This window comes from Leucopleurus acutus, assembly GCF_964270905.1.
Source record: "Leucopleurus acutus genome assembly, chromosome: 2".
NCBI classification, from domain to species: domain Eukaryota; kingdom Metazoa; phylum Chordata; class Mammalia; order Artiodactyla; family Delphinidae; genus Leucopleurus; species Leucopleurus acutus.
The window spans coordinates 46,001,057-46,027,872 of NC_139143.1; the positions used below are offsets into that span (position 1 = coordinate 46,001,057).

At 43.8% G+C, this 26,816-nt stretch overlaps 1 protein-coding gene across 1 annotated transcript in view; it reads left to right on the forward strand.

The window, feature by feature from the left end:
• HSD11B1 (hydroxysteroid 11-beta dehydrogenase 1) overlaps positions 1 to 7,606 on the forward strand; it is a 29,476-nt gene extending 21,870 nt beyond the window's left edge. Inside the window, exons 5-6 of the mRNA XM_082857333.1 lie at positions 5,236 to 5,379; positions 6,991 to 7,606. Of these exons, the coding sequence (XP_082713459.1) occupies positions 5,236 to 5,379; positions 6,991 to 7,208 (362 nt within the window). The 3' untranslated portion in view covers positions 7,209 to 7,606. The remainder of the gene's footprint in view (positions 1 to 5,235; positions 5,380 to 6,990) is intronic.
• The last annotated feature ends 19,210 nt before the right edge of the window (positions 7,607 to 26,816 follow it).

The following is a 26,816-nucleotide window of genomic DNA, read 5'->3' on the forward strand; positions in this document are numbered from 1 at the left end:
CCCTTGTCTAATAGTTCAGTATTTTGTGTGTGTGTGTTAGTTTCAGGTGTACAGCAAAGTGATTCAATTATACATAATATACCTATCCTTTTTCGGATTCTTTCCCATTATAAGTTATTACAAAATATCGAGTATTGTTCCCTGTATTATAGTAGGTCCTTGTTGGTTATCTATTTTATATATAGTAGTGTGTATATGTTAATCCCAAACTCCTAATTTATCCCTCCCCACCTTTCCCCTTTGGTAACCGTAAGTTTTCTATGTCTGTGTGTCTATTTCTGCTTTGTAAATTAGTTCATCTGAATTTTTTTTTTTAGATTCCACATATAGGCAATATCATATGATATTTATCTTTGTCTGACTTACTTCACTTAGTATGATAATCTCAAGGTCCATGCGTGTTGCTGCAAATCACATTATTTCATTCTTTTTATAGCTGAGTAACATTTCATTATATGTATATATATTTCATTTTATACACACACACACACACACACACACACACACACACGTACCACATCTTTATCCATTCATCTCTCGATGGACATTTAAGGTGATTCCATGTCTTGGCTATTGTAAATAGTGCTGCAATGAACATTGGCATGTGTGTATCTTTTCAAATTAGAGTTTTTTCTGGATATATGCCCAGGAGTGGGATTGCAGGATCACATGGTAACTCTATTTTTAGTTTTTATGGAACCTCCATACTGTTCTCCATAGTGGCTGTACCAATTTACATTTCCACCAATAGGGTAGGAGGGTTCCCTTTCCTCCACACCCTCTCCAGCATTTATTATTTGTAGACTTTTTAATGATGGCCATTCTGACCAGTGTGAGGTGGTGCCTCATTGTAGTTTTGATTTGCATTTCTCTAATGATTAGCAATGTTGAGCATTTTTTCATGTGCCTGTTGGCCATCTCTATGTCAATTCAGTATTTCTCTTCACCATTTAAAACGTTTATTGAAACCATACAGCTATCTGATGAATTTTTCAAAAACTCTTCTGCCATGGCTTCTTCCGTACCCCTCTCCTTTCTTCCTCTTTCCCTTTCTCTCTTTTCTCACCTTCCTCTCAGGAACAACAACAATAAAAAAAAATCTGTCCCTTTTCTCCTGCAAAACAACTTAGAATCCTTTTTATTATTTTGATCGTTACCTAGATTGTAATCAAGAATACAAAACGGGGGCTTCCCTGGTCGCGCAGTGGTTGAGAGTTCGCCTGTCGATGCAGGGGACGCGGGTTCGTGACCCGGATCCGGTCCGGGGGATCCCACGTGCCGCGGAGCGGCTGGGCCTGCGAGCCATGGCCGCTGAGCCTGCGCGTCCGGAGCCTGTGCTCCACAACGGGAGAGGCCACAGCACTGAGAGGCCCGCGTACCACAAAAAGAATATCTTTTACCTTGAGGTTATATATTCACACATATTTTATTATCTTATTTTCCACATATATTCTCTAATATAATTTGAATTTATTTATTAGAATGGCATTTTTCTTTTCTCCAAATAGCTAACTATTTGTTCCAACGTGATTTTTGGAACAGCTCATGCTTTTCTCACCAATTTGAAATACTAATACTACTAATAATAGCATTTACTAAGTGTCAGTTTGTCCTAAGTCTGTTACATGGATTACTTCAGCTTAGTAATATTATTATCCACATATTACAGCTAAGAAATGGCATACTTGGGATTTCACACCCAGGTCATCTAACTCGAGAACTCATAGTTTTGACAATTGTGCTATTCTTATTAACAATTTGGATCTATTTTTGACTTAAACAACAGGAAAATTATTGACATAAGTGGAAGCAGATGCAGGGCAGGCAACTGACTTGGCTCAAGCTCAGGGTCCCCGTGACTCTCTTGGCTCTGCTCTCCTCCATGTGTGGCTTCATCCTCAGGCTGACAGTGAGACAGATGTAGCAATTTCAGCCCTCATATCCATACACGGAAATGTCCAGCAGAAGAGAAACAGGATTTCTACTTTAAGAAACTCTCCCACAAGGAAAAGCACTTTCCCAGACACTCCAACAAGATTCCGCTCAAGTCTCATTGGTCCAAACTGGGCCTCATGCCCTTTCCAGTAACAATCATGGGCAAGGAGGATGGTATTAAATAAATCATACAAGCCACCCCTAGAGTTAGAGATGGTATCAGCTTTCCTTTGGCACATGGGCTACATAAAAGTGAGGGAGACTCTCAACATGGATTAGGTGCAGCTCTCTGACACAGAAAACCTAAAATAACAGTGGATGTAATAAGTTAAAGGGCAAATCAAGTCTGGAGGTAAGCAGTATAGGGCTAGGATGGCAGCTCCATGGTCACCCAGGTTTCTTCCTTTTCTCTAAATGCTCTGTCATTCTCAACATACGGCTTCTACTTCAAGGTCCATGATAGTTCTGGGGTCAACCTTCAGGAACCAAGAAGGAGGAAGGATTGAGAAGGGAGAGACTGATTTCTTCCTTTAAGGACATATCCCAGAAATCACGTGACACACTTTTGTGTACAACTTTTTGGATGGTACTTAGTCATTTGGCACCATCCGGCTGAAAGAAGCTGAGAAGTGTGGACTTTATTCCAGATAACGGAGCCCAGCTACAAATCCAGGATTCTACTGCTAAGGAAGAGGGGCAGAAGATATTTGGAGAGAATACTGCAGTCTCTGCAACAGGTGGAAACATGAATTCAGTTGGGGTTCTGATACAGAGGAAGAAAAGGGAACTGATTTCTTGTTAAGCAACAACAATGTATCTTGATGCCCTGCTTGAGTCTTTGGTCCAGCCTTAGACTAGTCAGTAACCCAGTGGTACCAGAAACTCTGATTGGCCATCCTGTGTTACACACCCATTCCTGGAACTTGACTGTAGAGTTATCTCAAGCCAAAACTCATGATTGAGGATTGAGGATGGAGTGTTTCCCTACAGAGATTTGTTTGTATTTTTTGAATTTTTAAGAGTTCTTTATATACTAAAGATTGATGATATTAAGCTTTTGTCTGACTAATATGTTGAAAATTATCTTCTAGTTTATCATTTACCCTTTATCTTTATAGTGAAATTATTATAGTTACCGTTTTGGCATATAGACATTTTACATTTTGTTTAATAAAATATTCTTTGCCTTTACATGTTTTTTTACTTTTATGTTAGAATGATTTTTCATAAACGAGAATCTGGTAAGTGTTTGCCTATATTATCTTTCTATGATTGAATGTTTTCATCAGTCAGGAGATTCATTCTGCTCCACATGTAACAAAAACTCCACTTAAAATGGCTTAACACTAAACAGGGTTTCCTTTTCTCAGGTAATAAGTTCAGGGCTGGTTTGATGGGCTTACTATATCTTCAAGAATCTAAGCTCATTCCACATTTTTGCTCTATAATCCTTAATTATATAATTAATATACAGCTTTTCCTCAAGTTCATAAATGACTACTGCAATTTTAGGCATCACATCTGTAGTCTACTTAGAAAAAAAGAGGAAGGGCAAAATGCAAAAGCTGCATGTCACCTGAATCTGTCTAGTTTATCAGGTAATCAATATCTTTCCTGGAGACCCCAACTACTAGATTTCTCATTGGCCAGATTTAGATCACATGACTACCCAAAAGAGCAAGGGAATCTTGAAGAAGTAAATATTTTTATCTGAATACATTGCTATCCTGAACAAAATTAGATTCTCTTATTAAAGAAAGGGAAATGGATATTGGGTAGACAACACCACCTGCCATAATTTTCCATGTATCATTTTCTGATATATGACATAAAACAAAGAGCTAACAATTTGTTCCAATTAGTTAACCAACTTTCCCAGCATCTGTACTGAATAAATCATTCTTCCTTCATTGGAAGGATGGAATTGGAATTGGAAACTTCATTATATTTTAAAAACTCACAGAGGTTCCAATTCCAATAATGGCAGGGTGATACCTAATAGACCAACCTTCTCCAGGTAACAAACTTAGACAAAATACAGAAAACAACCATTCAAAGCACAGAAGAGAAGAATCAAAAGAAGAAACTGGAGAGTTGTTGGCACTTGAAAGAGGGAAATGACACTAGATGAGTTTCCCAATTTTGTAGCTTGTGCTCAAGGGCAGACCCCAATCAGTGTCATTTTTAGGATTGAAATCTGCCATCTTACTACCTTGTAAAAGCAGAAGGAAGAGTGTGGGGTTTCTGTAGCAGCTGGAAAGTGAAGGGAGACATCCCAGAAAGGAAAGAGCCACAGTGCAAGAGCACCAAATTCTGTCTGTAAACACTTCTCTAATCTCTATTTGTCCCCTGAAATACTCACAGGGCAGTGTAGATACCAAGAAGCCCAGTTAAGATTCAAATATTAAACAGAGATTTCATCTGGTACTTACTGCAAGAGACACAGAGTTTCGGCCAAGTTAACTGCCTACCAAAAACTAAAAAATAAAAATGAATACTCTTTGGAGGAATATGATAGAATCCAGAGACTCTTACAATATCAAGGATACAATGAAAAATTACTGCACATACAAGAATAGGAATATGTGACCCATACTCAGGAGGGAAAGGCAATCAATGGATATCAGTCCTAAAATGACCCAGATTTTAGAATTAGCAGACAAGGATTTTAAAGTAGCTGTTATAATAATGCTGAGCAAAGAGTCTAAGGTCTCAGGACACCGCTACTCTCTCGTCTTGGAAAGGGTATAATGAATAGGTTATGCTGTCAGGCATATGTCCACATATCCTCCAAAAAACTGAGTGAGAATTAACCAGGCTGATGAAAGTAAGAAAAGTGATATGGAGTAGAAAACAAAGACAGGAGTTTTCATTCCCCTTGCATAGAAAGTAAATCAGTGATAGGTTTCTGTGTAGACAGCCCTTGCCAAACCCTTCCAGCACTCTTGGGTCAGAGGTGGAAGAGTTAGCAGCTGTGGAATTACATGGGTCTTTCATAATCCACATATTTACTATCTTTACTAAAAATCTAACTAATCCCTCTTCAATGAAGACTTTCCTGCAGCCCACTCCACACTGCATCCCAGTCTCATCAAGGGGAGTTTCTCTGATACCTTAATGTTTTTTCTCTTTCAGAAATTCAACACAGCATAATAATCTCTTTGGGGAGTAGAGAAAAACTAAGATTCAAAGGGTAAAAGGACTTCACAGGGGTTACAAAGCCTGCTATTGATAAAACACAGATCAGCTCTGTCAGAGCTGAAATAGGTCCCCGTGTTAACCCATCTCTATATCATTTAGGGAAAACAGCTAATCCACTTATTGCTGCCTATTCTGCAAGCAAGTTTGCTCTGGATGGGTTCTTCTCCTCTATCAGGGTGGAATATGCAGTGACCAATGTCAATGTGTCGATCACCCTCTGTATCCTTGGCCTCATAGACACAGGTAAGGTCAAGAGATTGGAATAAATGGCCTGTAGATGGATTGCCTTTCTTACCATTGTGGGTAAAGAGGGTGCTGAACTCCCTGATATCGTCATGTGTCATGCACTGAAAACCAGTGACAGCGCTATTCTCCCTTTAATGAAGGGGCTCCACTGTCATTAGTGGAGCCTCTGACTGCTCTTTGACCCTTCTTTCCATTCTGACCACCAAGTGAGCTGAGTGACACCACACGCATCATATGACCCTATTCTAAACACCTTATGTCCTCATGAAAACTCAATGGCCATTACTTTCCTATGTGAGACTTATCAAATGTGAGTTTGTTTTCCTTAATAATACACCAGTAATAAGACATAGATATCATGAACCCTTTGATATGATGCACTGAGAAAAACACAGTATCATTTTGGGGGTATTCTTACCCAAAATTCATAACTTCATTCTAATTATAAGAACAGTGGACAAACCCAAATTGAGGGGCATTACACAAATCAGTTGAACAGTACTCTTCAACAGCATCAAGGCCATGAGAGACAAGGAAAGACTGAGGAACTGTCAGAGATAAGAGGGAAAATAAGAAGAAATTACTACTAAGTGAAATCCTGGATAAGATCCTGGAATATATAAAGGATATTAGTGAAAAAATAAAGCCTGCAGTTTAATTAGTAAGGTTGTTCCAATTCTATCATATCTATTATTGATAATTGTACAATGGTTATGTTGTTGTGATTGAAGGATATAAGGAAAAACTTTGCACAATTTTTACAACTTTTCTTTAAGTCCAAATACAAGTTTATCTAAAACATGTGGCAAGTATGATAAGAAAACTTTATTTAAGGGACTTCCCTGTGGTCCAGTGGTTAAGACTCCGCACTTCCACTGCAGGGGGCATGGTTTCTGTCCCTGGCTGGGGAACTAAGATCCCACATGCTGTGTAGCCAAATAAATAAATAAAAATTTTAAAAAATTTTAAAAGAAAACTTTATTTAAGAATAATTGAGTAAATTGAGTAGTAGTTACAGAACGAGAGAGAGAGAGAGAGAGACAAAGAAACACAATGAAACAAGGATGGAGAGAGAGACAGAAGCTGGGCAAGAAGGACACGAATACCTGGAGGAAGAGAGCAGGTAACAAGAGTTTCCTTCTAAGTGAAAGTGATTGGTGTTGACAAGGGAGCAAAGGTCTGGATTCTCTCCCGTCATTTCCTTTTACAAATCAGTAGTCGTTATCATACCTCACCCTGGTTTTGCCCACTGACACTTCCCATCATATGACCTCTATCCTCATTCTGCTCCTCCATATTACTCCCTCACTCCAGCCAAAACACCCAAGAGAGGAGTATGATTCAAATCTCCCAACAAGTAACCTCCAGCTGCCTCCACAGATCTTCATCCAGTTAGACGAGGCCCATATGAACACCAAGCCTCTCTTTGCCCAATAGGCCCTAAACATACCCAGTCTTCTCCACGTATTCCTGCCAGGGCCCGTGGACCTTGCCAAGCAAGCACTGGCCAACAGCCCCTAAAAGCTAAGCTCTTGGTGTCTGCAGGCCTTCTATCGTGTAGACTCTGCTAGTCTTAGATAACCCCACTCTTCTCTTGTCGCTCTACAGAAACAGCCATGACAGGAACTGCTGGGATATACAATGCAGAAGCATCTCCAAAGGAAGAATGTGCCCTGGAGATTATCAAAGGGGGAGCTCTGCGCCGAAAGGAAGTATATTATGACAGTTCGGTCTTGACTCCGTTCCTGCTGGGAAATCCAGGGAGGAAGATCATGGAATTTCTCTCCTTACGAAATTATAATATGGAAATATTTATAAACAACTAGGTACTTCCTCAGGGCTAGGCATGATAAGGGGGCTTGGAACAATTCTGCCTGATATTTACATGAGCTCCATCCTGAAGGTATCTCCCCAGAGACATATGAGTGTTCCCAGGGGGTTGCAAGTCACATATCACATCTCAAAATTTAAAGAAGCTCCTCTAACACTTATGCAGTAGAAAGTGTACGAATGTCATGAACCAGCAATTGTGAAGCTGATAGTAACAATAGATATAATTACAAGATAGTTATATCAAATTTATCTCATATGTAATAATGTTATAATGCTTAGTCAATATCAGTTATAATAAAGGTCACATAAACTTTATAAATTCATACCTCATGGCTCTAACTTCAGTTCATTCAGTACGGCTCCATTAAAACCATAACCTATACATGTGAAACTTTTCAGTGTACATTTCTTATTTTGTGATATGAACCTCTTATCTCTTTTTGAGTCGAAGAAATCATCCTACTCTTCATTTAGTGAACATCGTGTCTTTACCATTTTATATATTTCAGATACTCTTTATATTATTTCATACTGCTCCTCTGGGAAGGAGGACATCTGGGTATGAACAACCAGGGCAAATCCAAAGAAGTGGAGGTTCCTGGAAACTGGAGCCACAGCACCCGCACTTGTTTATTGTACTCAGAGTGCATCAAGCAACTGTACTCTACATGTGAACGCTCAGTAGTATATTAGAAGTCTGTAGAGGAGGGGTTGGAGTTCAAATCCTGTCACTCACACATTTAGTCATTCATTCATTCAACTCACACATTTAGTCATTCATTCATTCAACAAATATCTATCAAACACTTGCCAGGCATCACGTGACTACAACCAAAGAGGAAACAAAACATTAACAACTCAACAAAGCCCTATATTGGCCAGGTCCCCCAACAGGTAAGAGTGGCAAACTGCATAATTTTAGTAGAGGTTAATGAAAAGGAGATTTTTTACAAAAGTGTGGGCAAGGTTATAGGGAAATCACAGAGGTAATGTAGCATCTCAGGGTTAGTTGCAGCTATTTCCAACCCTAGGCCCACCATCAGGAAAAGAGGTGAGAACTGTTATAAAAGCCCAGATAGAAAGAAGTGTTTGCAGAGTGCCACATGACGGGAGCTATGACATTCAGTTAAAGGATACCACCAGCCCATCAAGGACCACAGGGGAGGGATCTGGGGAAATAAATATACCAGCCTCATTCACTTCCCTCCCTCTGATTTCTGGCTGGTATTTTCTATTAGGTGAACAAAGGGGCAAAGTGTAGATTGATATAAACCATACAGGTCAGCATACCCATACACAGAGCGGGGTGGAAAAGGATGGACAGTGTTTGGAGGGATAGATGGTGTATATCCAGCCCAAACCCAACGCTCCCAAATGTAGAGTTTCCACGGGAAGTAATGCTGGGACACAAGACATGGGTCTGGAAGTGTAGGGTAAATTTCCTTTTCTCACTTCTTAATCGAAATGGCTGGTCAGCAGAACAGATTGGAGTCCATTGAGCTGCCAGCCGCATATACAAGGAGTTGGATCTGGGAGTGTGAATATAGCTGGACTTTTCTCAGTCCATAACATGGACCTTCCCAGGTTATGTCCAGGGCAAAGGGAGCAGGAGAGACCTGACTGAACCTGTGTGTGAGAAAATGGACCAAAAACATGAAGTTTGATTTTTTTTTTTTTTTTTTTTTTTGCGGTACGCGGTACGCGGGCCTCTCACTGTTGTGGCCTCTCCCGTTGCGGAGCACAGGCTCCGGACGCGCAGGCTCAGCGGCCATGGCTCACGGGCCCAGCCGCTCCGCAGCATGTGGGATCTTCCCGGACCGGGGCACGAACCCGTGTCCCCTACATCGGCAGGCGGACTCTCAACCACTGCGCCACCAGGGAAGCCCTGATTTCTGACTATATAGCATAATACACACACACACACATACACATGTAAAATGAGGTCTAGTAGATGTCTTGGTTTCTGACCAGTCAGATTAACACTCCTCAGTCTCCTGTAGAAATGAGGCTCCCTCTTCACAGACTTTGTTGATGACATAGAGTGCAATAATTCCTTAACTGAAGGGTGGGGACAATATTAAAAGCGACTTAGCATTTGCTTGGGTACAGGTTAAACATCTTACTACATGAGGTTTTCCCCAGAATCCGAAGGGGATGATCTCAGAAATTAGGTCTGAGAACCAATACCATTGACACCCTCATCATTTGCTGTCTTCACTAACCTGGACATTACAATTCCCTTGTCTTCAGCAGCATGACCTTACTATTCCAAGCAATTTCTGTCCGGGAAGGTAAATGTTGCAAACGCATTTAAAAATGCTCAGCTTTTCAATAGACAGCATCAAATGGCTATTCTCTTCAAGGCTCTTTGGAACCTGATGTCAAAACCCTGTCGTCACCAATCTGAAATGTTTGCATCACGATCCTTCCCCAATCCTAATCAAGCCACCACACTGAAAGCCCACCTTAAACTAGACTCCAACACTTCATAAATACCGTGGCTTTGCCCTCCCCATTCTGAAAGGCTGCTAAGTCTCCATCCAAGGCAGTACTTCCCCTTACCTGAGTGAGCAACAAACTCAGCTCTTTCTCTCACCCACAGGTGGTTGTAGTGATCTTTTCAGGGAGCCCTTCCCAAGATGCCCAGCTCCTTACCTGGCTCCCCTACCCCTAGATATCTGCCCACTGTCTCCAGAGGCAAGGTCCAATTTCAGTGATACCAGCAGCCTGAAGGCTTTTGTCATTGGATGAGTTCCACGTAAGAGGATCTGGCCTGCCTGGCTCACTTCATAATGAGCTCAAAAACAGATGTGCAAGGATGTCTGTTTTCACCCACAGTGACACAAAAATTCAGCATTCCTCTGTGGATTCTAAAACCAATTCCACTCTCACTGAACGTATTAGTGAGCAATGTCACCTTTTCCTAATATTTCAGGGAGGGGAAGGAAGACTGGGTTTACATTCCATGGCTGGGCATCGCTTAACTCAAAAGGGCCCCCTGGGCCAGGTCTCTTTCAAAGTGCTTCCTCCCAGCTCCACGTCTTCCCTGACTCAGACCCCAGTGTGCTCAGCCCCGACCCTCCTTCTGCTCCCTCTTTTATCATGCAAAGTGGATTATGACTCCGCCTGGAGGTCACCCAGCAATATTTTTTTAACAAAAATATTCTCTTACCATAAGGAATTACTGTCCTAACTGTTAGGAAAATTTTAAAGTCACCAAACATTACATTTGTGGTTAGGGTTAACTCTAATCAAAACATTGAAAACAACTTTACTATCTACCCACAGCCTATCAATACTATGAAATCACTATATCATGATAACAAGGGATGAGGTAGATTGAAACGTACTCACATGGAAGGACCTTCAGGACATACTGTTAAGTGTATAAGGCAAGTTGTTTACAAATGTGTATAACATAATCCCATTTATGTTAAAATTATATATATAATATTTATATTATATCTATATACACACATAATGGGAGGCTTGTGCACATGTGTGTGTGAGTGTGAGTGTCAGTGTGAGTGTATGGAATGGGGAGGTTAACTTGCATGAAACACTCTTCTCAGACCTGACAGAATTAGGACTGGTTTCCCTCTGAAGAGCAGACCTGTGTTTCTTGCAATGGCAGTGTTGTGGGTTGAAGTGTGTCCCCACTAAAGATATGGTGAAGGCTTCATCTCCAGTACCTCAGAGAAACATTTCCTTAACTCTTGAGTCTGCAGTCTGGGCAGGGCTCAGAGAGGGACAGCTCACTTCTGCTCCACTCAGCACAGCTGGGCTGGCTCAAAGGCCAGGCATTAAATCATCTGCAGGCCCCGTCGCACATGCAGCCTGTGCCTGAACTGGAAAGACTTGGCTAGCTGGAGCCTGGAACAGCTGAGGGTTCCTTGGGCCTCTCTAGCTTTCTGTGGCCTCTCCGCGTGGTCTCTCAGAACAGCAGCTTCAGGGCTGCCAGACTTCTTACATGGTGGCTCCGGGCTCCAAAGGCATGTGTCCTGAGAGACAGAGCCAGGCAGAAGCTGTATTGCCCATTACGACCAACCATATGCTATTAGTGAAGCAGTTTTATGAAGATCCACCCCATTTCAAGGACAGGACATACAGACCCCAGCTCTTGATAGAGGAGTGTCATGTCACATCGTAAAAAGAGCACGTGGTGTGCTCATAAGGAAGATCATAAGATATGTGGATGCAAGTGAGAAACTGCCGTTCCGGACCCAGAATCCGGGGCTTCTGTGGGTGGCACAACTGGGGCAAGAAGCTGGGTTTGCAAGAGCTGAGGCCCTGTAGATTGTCGACAGGATGGGGGCAGGAGGCTGATGATGTGGAAAGGAGACGAATGCCGAGACAGGGGCTTGACCGGATGACAAATTTACAGCCAAGTCAGATTAAAATTAGTTTTGCCTTCAGGCTGAACTTTTAGGGCTCACCTTAGGCCCAAAGACATAATAAGACTTCAGCCTGGGACTTCCCTGGTGATCCAGTGGTTCAGAATCGGCTTTCCAATGCAGAGGATGTGGGTTGGATCCCTCGTTGGGGAACTAAGATCCCACATGCCTCGGGGCCACTAAGCCCACGCCTAGAGCCGTGCACAACAAAAGACCCTGCATGCCACAACTGAGACCCGACACAGCCAAATAAATAAATAAGTAAATAAAATTCAAGGATCTTTAAAAATAAATACATAAAAGACTCCAGCCTGAGTTCAGTAGAAATCAGCTGCTTCTTGATTCTGCTCACTTATAACTTATTAGACAGCATGGGGAAAGCAGAGAAGCTATGAAACGATATTAAGGTAGTTAGTAAACTAAACTTGTGGTCTTGCCAAGGGTGTGTTGGTAAATGCTTAACAACTGGCTCTCCCGAAAAGGAAAAAAAAGAGAAAAGCCCTGATGTGTAATATTTGCCTACTTCCATGATACAAGTACTCTCACCGTGGCCAACTTGAAGCCACCAGCTGCCACCACTGAATCTGTATTAGCAGAGCTAAGCACCATCAGTTCGCTCAAACCTGCACAGCCGGCTCCAGCACTCGCCCTGACTTTCACTTTCCACATTCTTAACAGAATTAGTTATTCTTAAAGGGCCAGCTCAATGCCTCTCTCCTCTTCCAAGGACTTGCAAGTAACAGGACAGCTTGTTTCCATCCTTGCTGGAGAAGAAGAGGGAACAAGGGCTCCCTGAGACAGGGGACGCTCACGCTCTTCAACTCTAAGGACGTCAGCATCTTGCATGAAGCCATGGCCTTAACCCAGGTGTCTGCGAGCCCTGAGTCCACCTTCGTGTTCGCTAGCACTGCATTCCCCTGGGAGCAACAGAAAAACCCCTGCAATGGCTGAATCAAATAGAGATTTCTTTTCCTTCCATAACAAAAAGTCTGGGAAGAGCAGACCAGCACCTCCGGCAGCCAGGCTCCTTCTATATTTCCAATTATCCATCTTCCTCCTTGTCACGGTGGGGTCACAAGACAGCTGCCCCACCTTCAGCATCATGCCAAAAAAAAAAAGAGGAGTGTGAAGGGTCAAATGTGTGCACCGGCTGATTCTGAGCCCTAATAAGCAGCCAACAGGAAAGCCCCAGTGAGGACTTCAGCTTACATCCCCTGGGCTAGGGTCACATCTTGGGACCACCTCTCCCTTCAAGAGAGGTTGAGAAATGGAATTTTCAGCTGAGCACATTTCCACCCCAAACAAAAATGGGGTTCCGTCAGCCAACCACAAGTATTTGTCACAAATGTAAATCACCTCGGAAACAAGTCTGAGATACAGTCAGAGCAGAAGGACACAGTCCCTAAGATGCCGGGCTCCTAACCATGGTGACAGGATCCCCTCCCACCTGACCATCTACAAAGTCCTAATCAGTCACAGCTCCCCACATGCTGCAGAATATCCTAGGCCTCCCACCTCTTCAAATCTCCCTTTGAGAAACTATGAAACCTCTCCTCAGCAAAGAATATAATAAAAGGCCCTAAGATATCAGGTAGCAGGGGACCCTGAGGTTGATCTCAGAGGCTGTGACTCACATGGGCATGGGGGACAGTCATCCAGCTGCTGTTTCTGGAGAGCTCCCTCTCAAGGACAACTAAGTCCCACCTCGCCGCCAAGTCTGTCCACACAGGCTGGACCTTTCTCCTCAGCTGGGCTGCTCTGGGCCAGCATCACAGGCCTCCGCTGGAGTCCATGGCAAGCTCCAAAGATTCTCCAGAGCAGTGATCTCTGAAACTCTGGATCCCACACTTCATCATTAAAAAATGATTAGGCGCATGTATTTCTGATAGATATATAGCTACTATTTATATAATATATCCATGTAATATTTACTAGCACAAAACATATGCAAAAATAGAAATCTTAAAAAGACAAGATAAAAAAAATAATGAGAAATTCTAATATTTTTCTCCCTACACCCCAGTAGTCCCTGCAGCACATCCCCTTTGGAGACTAAGCCTCTAAAGTTGTGTGAGAGGAAGCAGTCAGCATATGTTATGCTACTAACCAGTCCTTTGGGACCTTAGTTACAGGCCTAACCTTCCCTTGGCTCAGAGTGTACTCCTGTTCCCCTCTGAGGATGCTACATGTTGGGTAGAACACTTACCCCTTCTGGCATTGCCTGCTGTCCAGGGAATTTGCCAAGAACCCACATTCTTCTTCATTAATGTCCATCCCAGAGCACGGGGACACATATGCTAATGAAGTCCCAGAAGCATCCCTTAATTTCTCAAGGGAGGTATGAGAACCAAACTAACTTGGAGCATTGAGGGAAAAGAAAAACACATAACTACCCATGCTGTCTCACAATGTCTCCAGCAAGTCTGCCTCAGTGTCAGCCTCTCAGCGCCCCTAGATCACCAGCCCACCCCAGAGGGTCGCCAGTTCATGAAGGATGCCAAGAAAAGTCAGGATACCCCTTACTTGCTATATCCTCCCCCGCTAGTTGTTAGACTTTAACTTCTCTAGTTGTTAGACTCACAAGTTTTCTAGTTAGACTTAGAATATGTCTACATTCTTTGGTTTTTAAAGGTGGGGGAATGGGAGACAGGGACGAAGACAGGGCAAATGTGAAAACGAAGGCAGACAAGAAAAGAGAGAATTTTTAAAAAGGTAAAATAGTCCTTAGAACTACAACGCCCAGAGGCAGAAAGCCAGGAGAAGCAGAATTAAGTCTGCACAGATCCCGAACACACAGGGTGAGGACACAGACACAGCGAACAGCAATGCCACAGGAAAAAGGAGAGGGGGAAATGGATTCCTAAAAAAGAAAAGTCCCAGATGAACACCCGCTGAATGGGGAGGCTTTGGAGATGGGAGTTGCTGGGAAGGAAAATAAGGAAAGAAAAGCCAAAGGGAAGGGTGTATTGGCTCATTGCATGACCTGGAACCAAAGGGTGGAAACTGGGGACAAGTCAAAAAACACACACCGGCCAGGGGTGAGGCCTGAAGGACCCGAAAAATGGCAGTGTTGGCTGACCTGGGACTGTTGGGTCGGTGTGCTTCCAGACCTCCCTCACACTGTCCTTGACCAGTCCTGTGGCCCCCGAACTCCAGGTGACAGAGTGGACGCAAAAGTTACCCCATCCCAAAGCAGCAAAGCAGTCCTATCCAGAGACTTACCCTTTTCACAGGCCTCCCTTTCTGCGGTCAGTGGTGGCAGCGCCACCCAGTGGCTGACTGCGGTGGTGTGGTGGACCGCACTTCACCACAATTCCTTCCCCCAGCTTGCCCAGGTTCTGCTCAAGGGCTACCACCACCTCCTCACTGCGTGTCTACGGGGAGTCACCTCTCAGGACGGATGAACAGACCCAGAGGAGGCGGGGCACACTCACGCATCTGGTAGGGCCGCCGGGAGCTCGCAGCCTAGGACACCACCATTGGCCTTTAGCTGTGGGCAGCCAGATCTGTTCAATAGCGACAGCTAGTGGTCAACCTCAAAAGCAAGGTGCTCTGAGCCTCCAGGGGAAAGAAATGTCAAGGTATAGGGAAATCAAGACAGGGTCTTGGCTGCGAGTGGAGGCTAGCATATACCCAAAGCCATCCTTGGGTAAAATGGTACATAGACAACCTAAACTCTTTACAGTGACGTGCAAGGACCCCGGCCACCTCCCCAGACACACCTCAGGTCACCTGCCATGCTTTGGATTCCCTGAGGACACAGAACCGCTGGCCCTCTGAAGGCGCCCTGCTATTCCCGCTGTACCTCTACCCAGGCCACCGCTTCTGCCCAGACACTCTTCACTCTCCCCGTAGTCTGCTTAAATCCTGCTCATCCTTTAAGACCCAGCTCAACCACTACCCCCTCTAGGAAAACTTGCCCCCTTCTGCCAGGGCCCAACCCTCAAGGCTGGGATGGGTGCTCTCCCACCCCTCTCCCGTGCCTCTATAAATTTCTGTATTTGCCTATCACTTGAGTTTACCAACTCTAAATTTACCTTTTAAATTGTCTTACATGACTACGTCAGGGGACTTGCTGTATTTTACTCATTGTTGCCTCCCTAGTACCAAACACAGACCTTGACATGTATAAAGTACTTAATTAATATATCAGAAATAGAGGACTCTTAGACCCTAATACTGGGAAAGGCTTTAGGGGAAACTGAGACCCACAGGGACGAAACAACTTTGCATTTCAGGAGAGAGGCGTAGATGGATGTAAAAGTCATTTCTCCAGATTCCAGACCATTACTCTTTTCACCACACCACCCTGGTTTTGCCTCCTTGCCAACACCCAGCAGCACTGAGCTATCATGCTGGTAGGAGGGCCCTCCCCTCTCTGCAGCTCTCCTGACTTTGCCATCTCCAGCAGTGCCCTACACCTTAGCTCTACTCCTTCCGGCCCACTTCCTGCAAAACTTTCTCATCAGAAGGAAACCACGTCTTCATGAAACCGCTCCAGCAAACCCACTGCTGAGATCTTCATCCTCAAGGATATATTTTAAAAGAGGAAAACACGTAACTGTATGCACGCAGGTGCTCACTGGCAGCACCATAGTAAAATCTAAAAATTAGAAATGACCAAAATCTCCATATAAATAAAATTAAGCTCCTCCGTATGAATCAAGTTATCAGTCACATAATGCAAAAGCTAAAGAGTATCGACACATTGGGATGATTGTTTAACTTCATTTATTAGCCAACATTTCCATATACTCACTATGTTCAGACATTATTCTACTGTATGAATATTAACTCATTGAATGCTCAACATGAGGTCATTGCTATTATGATTCCTATTATTCATGTCAGAACACATTTGATTTGGTCCAAAAAAAAATAGAAGTTAAGTGACCTACCAGACACTTATGTGGGGGGAGCTCTGTGAGGCACGTCAAATATTTTTCTTCCACAGAGTAGTGTAACACGTACTCTTAAAAGAACCTGGTCTGTTCAGTGAGTTTTAAAAGTTACATATTAAACACAAAAAATAGAATAATCATAAAGATATTTAGATTGTCCAAAAATTACATATTTTAACTTTTGCCATCATCTCATGGATGGAGAGTTTCCACATGTTTATTGGTCTTTTGAAGTGATAACTTTAAACATTTTTATCCTATAGATATACTTGTGAAATTATACCAGACAAAAACTCACTGAAACCACTCCTTCATATTCATACAACTGCAGATCCAAGTGAGGATCCATTACCTCCACCACTGATAGGTCACAAGGGCTAAAATAATAGTGAGAGCTAACATGTACTGAGTACTACATAAGTGTTAGCTCATGTAATCTTTATTTATTTATTTTGTGGTACGCGGGCCTCTCACTGCTGTGGCTTCTCCCGTTGCGGAGCACAGGCTCCTGATGCGCAGGCTCAGCGGCCACGGCTCACGGGCCCAGCCGCTCCGCGGCATGTGGGATCTTCCCGGACCGGGGCACGAACCCGCGTCTCGTGCATCGGCAGGCGGACTCTCAACCACTGCGCCACCAGGGAAGCCCACAAAAGCGCTTTTAAACGCTATCCTGTACACTCTGTCTCCATACCCCAAAACTACTGTATTATGCCCATAGATGTATTTTATTTTATTTATTTATTTTTTTTTTTTTTTTGCGGTACGCGGGCCTCTCACTGTTGTGGCCTCTCCCGTTGCGGAGCACAGGCTCCGGATGCGCAGGCTCAGCGGCCATGGCTCACGGGCCCAGCCGCTCCCCCGCATGTGGGATCTTCCCGGACTGGGGCACGAACCCGTGTCCCCTGCATCGGCAGGCGGACTCTCAACCACCGCACCACCAGGGAAGCCCTCATGTAATCTTTAAATAATCCCATAGAGTAGGGATTATCATTATAGGCATTTTACAGAGGAAGAAACTGAGATATAAAGAGGTTAAATAATTTACTAAACTGAAACAGGCAGTAAAGGTGAAGCCAGGCTTCCAACACAGGCAGCCCTACTTCGGAGCACCCTTGCTGCTCTATTGCCCTGGGCTGCCACTCAGGGCAAAACCCTTCAGAGTGAGCAAAAGGATGTATCAGATATGATACATAAAGTAATCTTGTTCCAAAGTTGAAAGTTATCCCAGCTCTGAATTTATCATTGCAATCACAGAAAATTATAATATTATAACTCATAGTTATTTTTACGTCTATTAAATGGTATTAACCAGGAGTTAATCATTATCCTGAGCAATGCTAGGGAGGCATGGCTGTCATTCAATAATAAGGAAATTATTAAACAGATCGTAGCACACTCACATTATGAAAGATTGTGACAACACTAAAAAGTAAAAATATGAAAAAAGGTAAAAACATGAAAACTATTTATAATACAGTATCAAGTGGAAAGAAAACAATTGTAGGTTCACAACACAAAATCTATATTGTTAAAAAAAAAGATGTGTGCATACAGGCAAAAACTAGAAGGGAATGTAAAAAATATGAAACTAATTTGTGTTTGGGTGGTAAGATGAAGTCTTTCTTTTTCTATTTTAAAAATTCTTTTAAGGGTATCAGATTACCCCTTTTTAGAACTGAAAAAAAGAAAATGAAAGAAAATCTGAAGGCTTTCTGACCCATTTCTCCACCAAGCTGCTTTCATTATTAGTCTTCAGAGCCCTGGAATGCTCTCTGCAGAGCAGGCTGACAGCCGTCTAACATGTCAGCCCTCTGGTGAGATCAGTCTGGGTTCATTTTACTGCATCAATTCAAATATTCTCTGTTATGGATAATAGATTGTGCTGAGTCTAAAACAGATCTGAAAGGTAAGGGTATAAATGTAGATGTAAGATGTATTGAAAAGGCTCTGGAGGATATTACAGTTTGGGAATGCGAGGCCATCTGTGAAATAATTGGTATTGTTTAACTGAAGCTGTGGCCAAAAAATGACAATTGAAACTAGGAAGGAAAATTGTCAGTTTCAGAAAGAGGATAACACTATCAAATAACCTAATTTTACCAGAGAGCAAACGTCTCTGGAAGTACATTGTTCGTGAGAACAGTTACTATTGTTGAGGCTCTTAGAATTCCTGGCTTAAGACAAAGGTACTGGTTCCGACGACCCAGGCTATCATGAAAAAACAATATGCAAGTGAAGTAAAGTAAGTGAAAGCACGTTTTAAAGAATAGAAGCTTCATATTTTTAATTTTTTCTTAAATGGCTTTTGGTAGCTGAGTAATTTGTGTAAGTATATTGTTTTTAATAAATAAGGTGGCTTTTTAGTGATCAACTAGAAGTTCTCAGAGTCCTGTTACTGGACAACTCACCCTGGGGAGAGGAGGGCAGTGCTTCAATTGAACCCGAAAAAGCAGTAGTTTTTAAAGTTCAGAAAGGGGTATGGCATACCTAGGGGTTAACTCATGATGATATCTGATTCGGAGATAAGCCTTATTTTGTATTCTGACAGGCCCAAGGGGACACAATCCGAAACAAAGTCTAAAGGGAGAAACTAAGTTGCTCTGAAGACTAACACCCAGTTTTTCCTTTTAGTCCAAACAGATTGGTGTCTGGGAGGCCCTCCTTTTCTGGCCTACCTTCTTCTTCACTTTTCTATCTGTCCATTCTAACACACACACACACACACACACACACACCTTCCACCCCACCCCCAGGCTTAAAGTTGCATCCTGTCTGGGCCCTTCCAGGTCAAAGCCGGTGAGATGGTCCTTCTCAGGAGCCTCGAATGAAAAGTAACTTGTTCCTTGCTCAGTGCTGAGACCCACAAGAATGGATCCACAGTTAGTTGTGCGTTGGGGTTAAGCCTTTCAGATTCTTAGCATCTATACAATAGATGAATCTCATTCCAATGTTGATCATCCCTCACAGCGTAACCTGGAGGTTTTAGTACAGTAAAAGGTCCTCTATCAACAATGATGACGCAAAGCAACAAAAGAGAAGAGGACTGAGAATTCTGTCCTGCCATGAATGTGAAGTTGTAACTCCACTGTTAGAGAAGCAGACTTGCAAATGGACAAGTTAAGAAGATATTCATCTTCTCCTGATGAGTTTAGACTGTATCACCTCTGAGAATGAATATCTGTCCTAGAGATGTTTGTATGGACATCTGATTAAACAGTTACCAGCTAGACACTTGGAAGACTAAAGAGGAAAGTCTGCAAGTCTGCACTGGGGAAAACTTGAATGGGAACAGACTTAAGTATGCCCACCCTGAGCTGCTCTGCAGGACTTGGAGTTCCAAGCTCCCCTCACTACCCACCCCTGGTACCTTCTGCAGAATGTGGGTTGCCAAGGCCCCCAGGTACTATTCTGTTGAATGTCTGTGAACTTATTCTAAAGTGAATAACTTAGACTTCAGGAAGGCATTGCTGAGAAAATATTGGACGGACAACTTCTTTTGAGCAAGGTTGCCATTTCCCAAAAAATGAATAAGGAGTCATCCGGTAGAGTGGAAAGGGAGAACAAGATTAGAACTAGTAGCACCCATAGGGGGCCTTCCATGGGTTAACTAGGGGTTAACTTCATAGTGTTATTTCTTGGAGTATAGGAAAAGTCATATTAGCATACAGTTTAAAATTTTTTCTTTCATGATTGAGATTCCCCGTCATTACCCAACCCTGCCATAAAATCTGATAATCCTATACCTCCTTGTGTGATGTTGTGAAGGGTAAAGCAACAGGGTTCTAAAGCATAGTGTTTCTTATCCTATATTTACCCGTTCATGGAAGCTCATAGAGGGCTCAGCATCTATCAAGGAGACCATATCCCAAAGTTCAGGATATGACCATCAACAAAGGGACCTGGAAATAGTGAGGAGAAGCACAGAATGCTGGTCAGTAAATGCCAGGTGGTCAACTCAACAGGGGCCTGATCTAAATCCTTCTCTTTACGAACCCACACTAGAGGAAGGGGACCCTCAGGTAGAGGCAGGCAGATGATTAGACCATCTACCTCTACTGGAGTCTAATTTGGTAAAGCAGAGTTTCTTAAATCCATCTTATCCAGATTTTCAAAACACTAACATAGTTACACAAATAACTCTAAATTTATTTTAGTTTCCATTGAATTATGTTTACTTTCCATGTATCGTTAATACATTTTTACAGATGTGCTTTTGCTTTTTTAAATTGATTTGGCTTGCTAGTAGTTTATTTTATTGCTTTTTTTTTCTATTGGTATTTATACCTCTCTCCACAAACACACAAGAGGACCAGTTCCTGAATTTATTTATGAATAAATAAATGAATTCTACTCTAAATTCCAATTTATTCTATTGCTTTCCCCTTTTATCTCCCTTTTATTCTTACCTCCTTTCTTTTTTAGAAATGTATTTGAAAATAAATAAATGGCTAATTTGTTTTTAATCCCCCTTATTTAAGTAATGAAAATATTTAAGACTACGAATACAGAAATATTTAAGACTATGCCTTGGCCACATCTCATAGATTTTGTTCTTAATATTCTCATTAGCATTGTTTTCAAGTCATTCTTAGTTACAGATTTGGTCTCCTCTAGATTTCAAGAGTAAACCAGGAGGATTCTTTTTCCAAGAGGTTGAAATGTTTATTTCTTCCAACTTTTGCTATTTATTTCTAATTTTACTGTACTATGGTTAGAAAATCCTGCTGTAAGAGATAAACTTGTTTTAACGTTGTCTTTTTTTCTATATTCTTTTGTATGCATGAAATATAATCATGTTTATTGTGGTAAAATATACAACATAAAGTTTAGAATTTTAACCATTTTTAACTGTACAGTTTAGTGGCACTACTTACGTAATTCACATTGTTATGCAACCATCCACCATTATCCATTTCCAGAACTTTTTCATCATCCCAAACTGTGCTTTTGGTGTCCCATTCAAGAAATCATTGCCAAATCCAATGTCCTGAAGATTTTGCCTTAAGTTTTCTTCTAAGAGTTTTATAGTTTTAGCTGTTACAGTTAGGTCTTTGATCCGTTTTGAGTTCATTTTTATTTATGTGATAAGGGTCCAACATCATTCTTTTGAGGGTAACACATTTTTAAACAGAAAGCAAAGAATCAGAAAATATTAGCTCCAGAAGGGGCCCTCCCCATTTATGAATGAAGAAATTGGGATAGAAATAAAATAATAAGCCAAGCTCACACAACTGATTGAGGGCAGCAGCAGACTAAAAGTCAAAGCCTGTCTATTTTCAATGCATTACACTAGACTAATGTTTGCTTTTTTTAAATGAAGTTTGCTTTATGATCAATACAGTGAATTTTTTGATGCTTCGTGGGCATTTGAAAATAAGGTACATTCTCTGTTTTCAGAGTTCTCTCTGTGTGTGTGTGTGTGTTTATCTTTCTTTCTGTCCATATAATTAGATAGGTATGACAACCTTATTAATTGTATTATTCTCAGAACATAGTGTTAAGAGCTCAGGCTCTGATGCCAGGCAAACCTGTGTGACCTTGAACTCACACTTGTAACCTCTCCAAACCCCAGTTAAGGTACAGGTGGTATCCCATTGAATGCATAGCCCTAAAAGGGATTTCAACCTTCATACACATTTCTTTCTGACTTTCAATGGAACCCAAATAGCTGGCCCACAGGAACTCCTATTACCGTCACCTGTCCTCTCTTATGCTCTAGCGCCCTAAACTCCCAGAACCCTCTCATAATTCTATGCCCATAACATTCTCTTGCTCTGCCATCTTGGGCTCCCCAGCCCCTCTGTCCTCATCCCCATCTCCATGTGCCAAGCTTCAGGCACAGGACCTTGGGCTATTGTCTCTCATCCTGAGGGAGTGTCATTTCCCTTCAGTCCCAGTGCTTGAGAATTCATCCTCTTCATTTTCCCCTGCCTTCTCCTGTTCTCTTTCTCCTCAGAGAATGGAGGCAGTAGTAGGCAACCGAGAAGATTGTGACATACTCCCAACCTCTTAATAATTGTTATCTTATCACAGCTATTTAAAAGTCTCATTACGTGCCTCACATGTGAAGTCTTAGACTTCATGGGAGACACATAAATCATCCATTCAGACACTGAATGGGCCATTCAGACAAGATGAATTGCACAAAGGTTACAAAGCTACTCAGTCAACTTGTCCCAATCCGGTTCCCTCTCCACCGTCTTATACTGAACTTCTTGGAAATTTCCTATCGCATTTGTAATAGTTTCTTTTCAATGCACACAGATAAGTTCCTTTCAGTTTTTCCCCAAATTTCCTAGTTCAGTGACTAGGAAATATTTTCATAAGATCCTGCCTGCTATTGATCCCTGATTTCCCAGCCACCCAATCACCATCTTTTCACCTTCCCCTACCCGCTGTGTCCCGTCCCATTGCTTCAGAAAGGAGGAAGTTCAGAGCTGACCTCATTCCAGAATTCTGAAAAAAAATACCAGTACTTTAGAAGAGCAGAAAGCCTTTACAACACCAGGATTGGGAAGAAGTAAAGTAAGAAAAGAGAAAATCCTTACACAGGGAACTACCTGATACACATGAAAACCTACACTGGAACCTCTCTTCTAGGTCAAAAAGGCCTTTTCTTCCCCTTCATAGAAACTGCAAGGTTTGAATCTGACCCAGAGACCCATCCTTGTCTAAGCTGGAAAGGGAATTTTGACTTGAAACTGACCGAGAGCTCAGACCAATCGAAGAGCAAGAGAAAGGGTGGCTGGGATGCCCGCTGGTGGGAGGAGCTCCTGAGCCCAGCCCTGAAGGCCTCAAGGGTTCAGGCGCCCCTCAGATCGCACCAGAGAGGAAGAGAGAGGAACTGGGGTGAACAAGTATTGTGGTTTCCTGTTTCAGCAAGGCTGCTGTGCAAAAAGAAAGACAGTACCAAGAAGGGAAATGCTGAGGGGGCCCAGAGCCATGGATCGAGAGCTTGCCCCATCAGAGACCAGAGCCGAGATCTGCCCAGGAGCTGGGATGCTTTCCTGAGCTGCTTGGGTTGGAGCCTGGGACCCAAGGTAACTTAGGAGGAGGCTTTTGTGTCCAGGTTGGGGACCTCCGATTCTGGGGTGGGGCAGAAGAGGCTCTGTCTGCCAGCTTCCCTGGTCTGAAGGGGGAGACACTGGAGTGGATGTTGTAGTTTGAGTGTTGGGGGTTGGGTGAACAGGAAGGTGTCCCGCGTTGGTCTCCAGAGGCACAGCTTCCATCCCTCTCTGCTGCTTCCATAAGGTCAGATTAGCAGTGAGTCAGATGACTAAGGGTTCAGGCTCCCCAGTGACGGGAGGTACATTTACAGCTCCCTTCACAGCAGGGACCCCATAGCACCAAGCTGCCTGCCTAGCAGCTTGCATGCAGGCCCTTCTCTCCTACCTCACTCTGAGAGCTCTCGGCTAGGAAGGCCAGACCGTTCATTCATGCAGGAGGCCATTTATCACACACACAGCAGGGAATTAGGAGCAAAGACTGGGAAAGGCAGCAACAAAGCACTGTCAGGTGAGGGCAGCGCCCTGATCTCCCCCTGTGGCAGTGAGGACAGTCTCCCCCAGCCAATACCACCCTTTCCCAGAGCTCCAGCTGGGCCCTGTCATGCCACCAAGTGCGGCCTGGGCAGTGGCCCAGTGACCTTTCTTTGAAGCACACGGGGACCCGTTCCATTTTCTTCTACAGCCCATCTCTGTCAGTCAGCCGTCCACATGACTTCTCGTGTTTAAGCAAATCAGAATAGCCAAGACCTCCCGGAAAGCTGGGTATGATTCTACCCAGGTGTGCCACACCAAATCCTACCCAGTGTGAGAGCCTGGGGGCCTGAGAACGCTCACATCTCTGAGGAGACTTTCCCACTGCAACTCCCAGCTTGGGTAGCAAGGGCTAACGTCTGCGCCCCCCACACCGGAAACAGAGCAGGGCAGCCATGCGTTTCAGTGAACTAGTGTAGACAGAGCCCACACACTTATCTCTCCCAGACAGCCCTCTCTTCTTCACAGCAGGAGGCAGGAGGATTCTCCACAATCAAGGGATCTGCCTCGTCTACGAAGCCTGAGGGATTACCTGGAACCAGACAGGGAGGGGACCTAGCGCCCCACATTTTAAAGGTGGGAAAGAGGCAGTCCTCTCTTCTTTGCCTTTCTGCCAGGCCTAACTGAAATGGCAGTTGTATCCAGACCACAGAGTAGTCCTTTCTCCCTTTCTCACCCAGAAGTCAGAGGAACAGAGCAACAGTAAATACGATTTCAACCAGGGACCAGCATCGCCTCCGTGGGGTAGACAGTGCCCCTTCAAAGAGAAAGGGGGCGGGGGAGTTGGAGGATGAGGCATTCTTGGTCCTGGAGTGCTAGGTTAGCTCGGGGCATTTGTCTTATAGCCCTGAGTCTTCAATATCCAAGATCAGTAGGACAGGAGTGATAATAATCATATTATTATAAAAAGCTAACATTTATTGTGTGCTATGTCCCAGATGCTTGACGTGCATTTTCTCTTTAATCCTCATAACCTTAGGAGGTAGGTTCCCACTTTATAAATGAGGAGACAGAGACATAGAGACAGTTAATAGCTTGTTCAAACGCACGTGGGTAGTAGATGACAGGGCCAGGACAGGAGTCCACACAGTCTGAGTCCAGGGTCGGGACACCCTGCCTCCCCCATTTACGGCAGAATAACTAGGGCCTATGGCTTAGGACACCACAAGTATAGATTCTGAAAGTGGAGTTTACCTGCACACCCAGTCCTTCATAATTTAATATGAATGGGCCTCTCAGATCCTTTCCTAAGTTTTTAAACAAAGAAAGTGGCAGGTGAGAAGTGAGGGGACCCTACAGAGTAGGAGTGAGGAGAAAAGCCTAAAGAAAGGGGAGAGGCACCCAGGGATGAGACGAGCGGACAAGCATTGACAACCTAACAGTTCTGCTTGGGGTCAGCACTGCCCAAGGCCAGGAGTTGCCCCTCCAAGCCTGGAGAGTCAGGCATTGGAGAGCGAACAGGGTCTGACTGTGTAAGACCCCCTCTCAGGGTGTGATACGACCCCACCCATGAGCCCCCGGAAGGAGTCGTACGACCAGAGAGAGAAAGAGAGAGCAAGAATCCTGCAGAGAATTCCAGACTGATCCAGGAGGAGCAGGGAACTCCAATGAAAGGGCGGAGAGGCTGTTACCTGTCGAGTCTGTTTGACTATAAATAAACCCGAAGGGCCAGTGCCAGCAAATGCCTCCTGGTTGGTGAAGCTGAGAAATCCCTTCACTGACCTCCCCGGGAACTAGATTCCCAGGGCAGTGGGTAGTGAGGCTGTGGGACAGAGAGAGGCGGCAGCTGTAAGGGGAAGTCCCCCTCCCTTCTTCAGTCTCTGGGCTGACCCCAGGGACCAGAATTTCCAGTGCTCAGAATCCAGCTTAGCCATGTCCAGCCCCAACTCAGCCAAGCTACCAGAGAGTTCTAGGAGAATGAACAAATTTGCAGAAGGTAGGTGAGGGAGAGTAGGAAAGAGAGAGAAGGGCACGGAGAAGGCAGAAGGGGTGAGGGTGGGGCTATGTGAGTAGCAGGTGAGGCCATGTAGAGGGGCAGCAAGTGTGGTCTCTACTCCAAGCCTGGTTCCCTGGGGACTTTTGGTTACTGTTTTTGTTTGTTCACTTTGGTTTCCTTTTTCTTGGCAATAGCCTTATTTACGTATAATCCACATCGTTGCTGGTTTCAATGGCACAATCTGTGTCCAGGCTAAGGAAAGCAGACTCGACACCATACTTAGCCCTAACAGGGAGGTGATGCTAAAAAAATGGAACCTGCCACTTGAAGAGATACTGAGCTGAAAGCTCTGAAATGAGTTTTGGCCAGTGATGGGCAAGTGGCAAGTAATCAGCCAGTACGGATCTGGGTTGTCCTGTACCTCAGAGTCAGAGCCCAGTCCTGGGCCAGGAGTGGAGTGCCAAGGGACCGAGGTCAGGGCTCCAAGACTGTAGGCAATAGCGTGGGGTGTCCCTCCCGAACCATGCCCCGGACCAGGCTGGCAAGATAGCTGCTAAAGGCTAAACAGAGGACAGTGAGTGCTGGTCATAGGACTGGTAGCACGTCGAGGGGTGTGGCTATCCCTCCAGGCCTTGAGAAAAGTTGCTCACCTATGTTAGTAACAACTGGGCCAAGAGAGCAGTGAAGATTCTGGCTTTCCTTTTAGATTGGGGATCAGGGAGCCAATTTAACTGGAACACAGCCCCAGCTGCCCTCCAGAAGACTAGACGCTTTTAGTGATTTTTATCAATTATTTCTCACGTCCCCCTAACTTAGAGGCAGGGTGAGACGT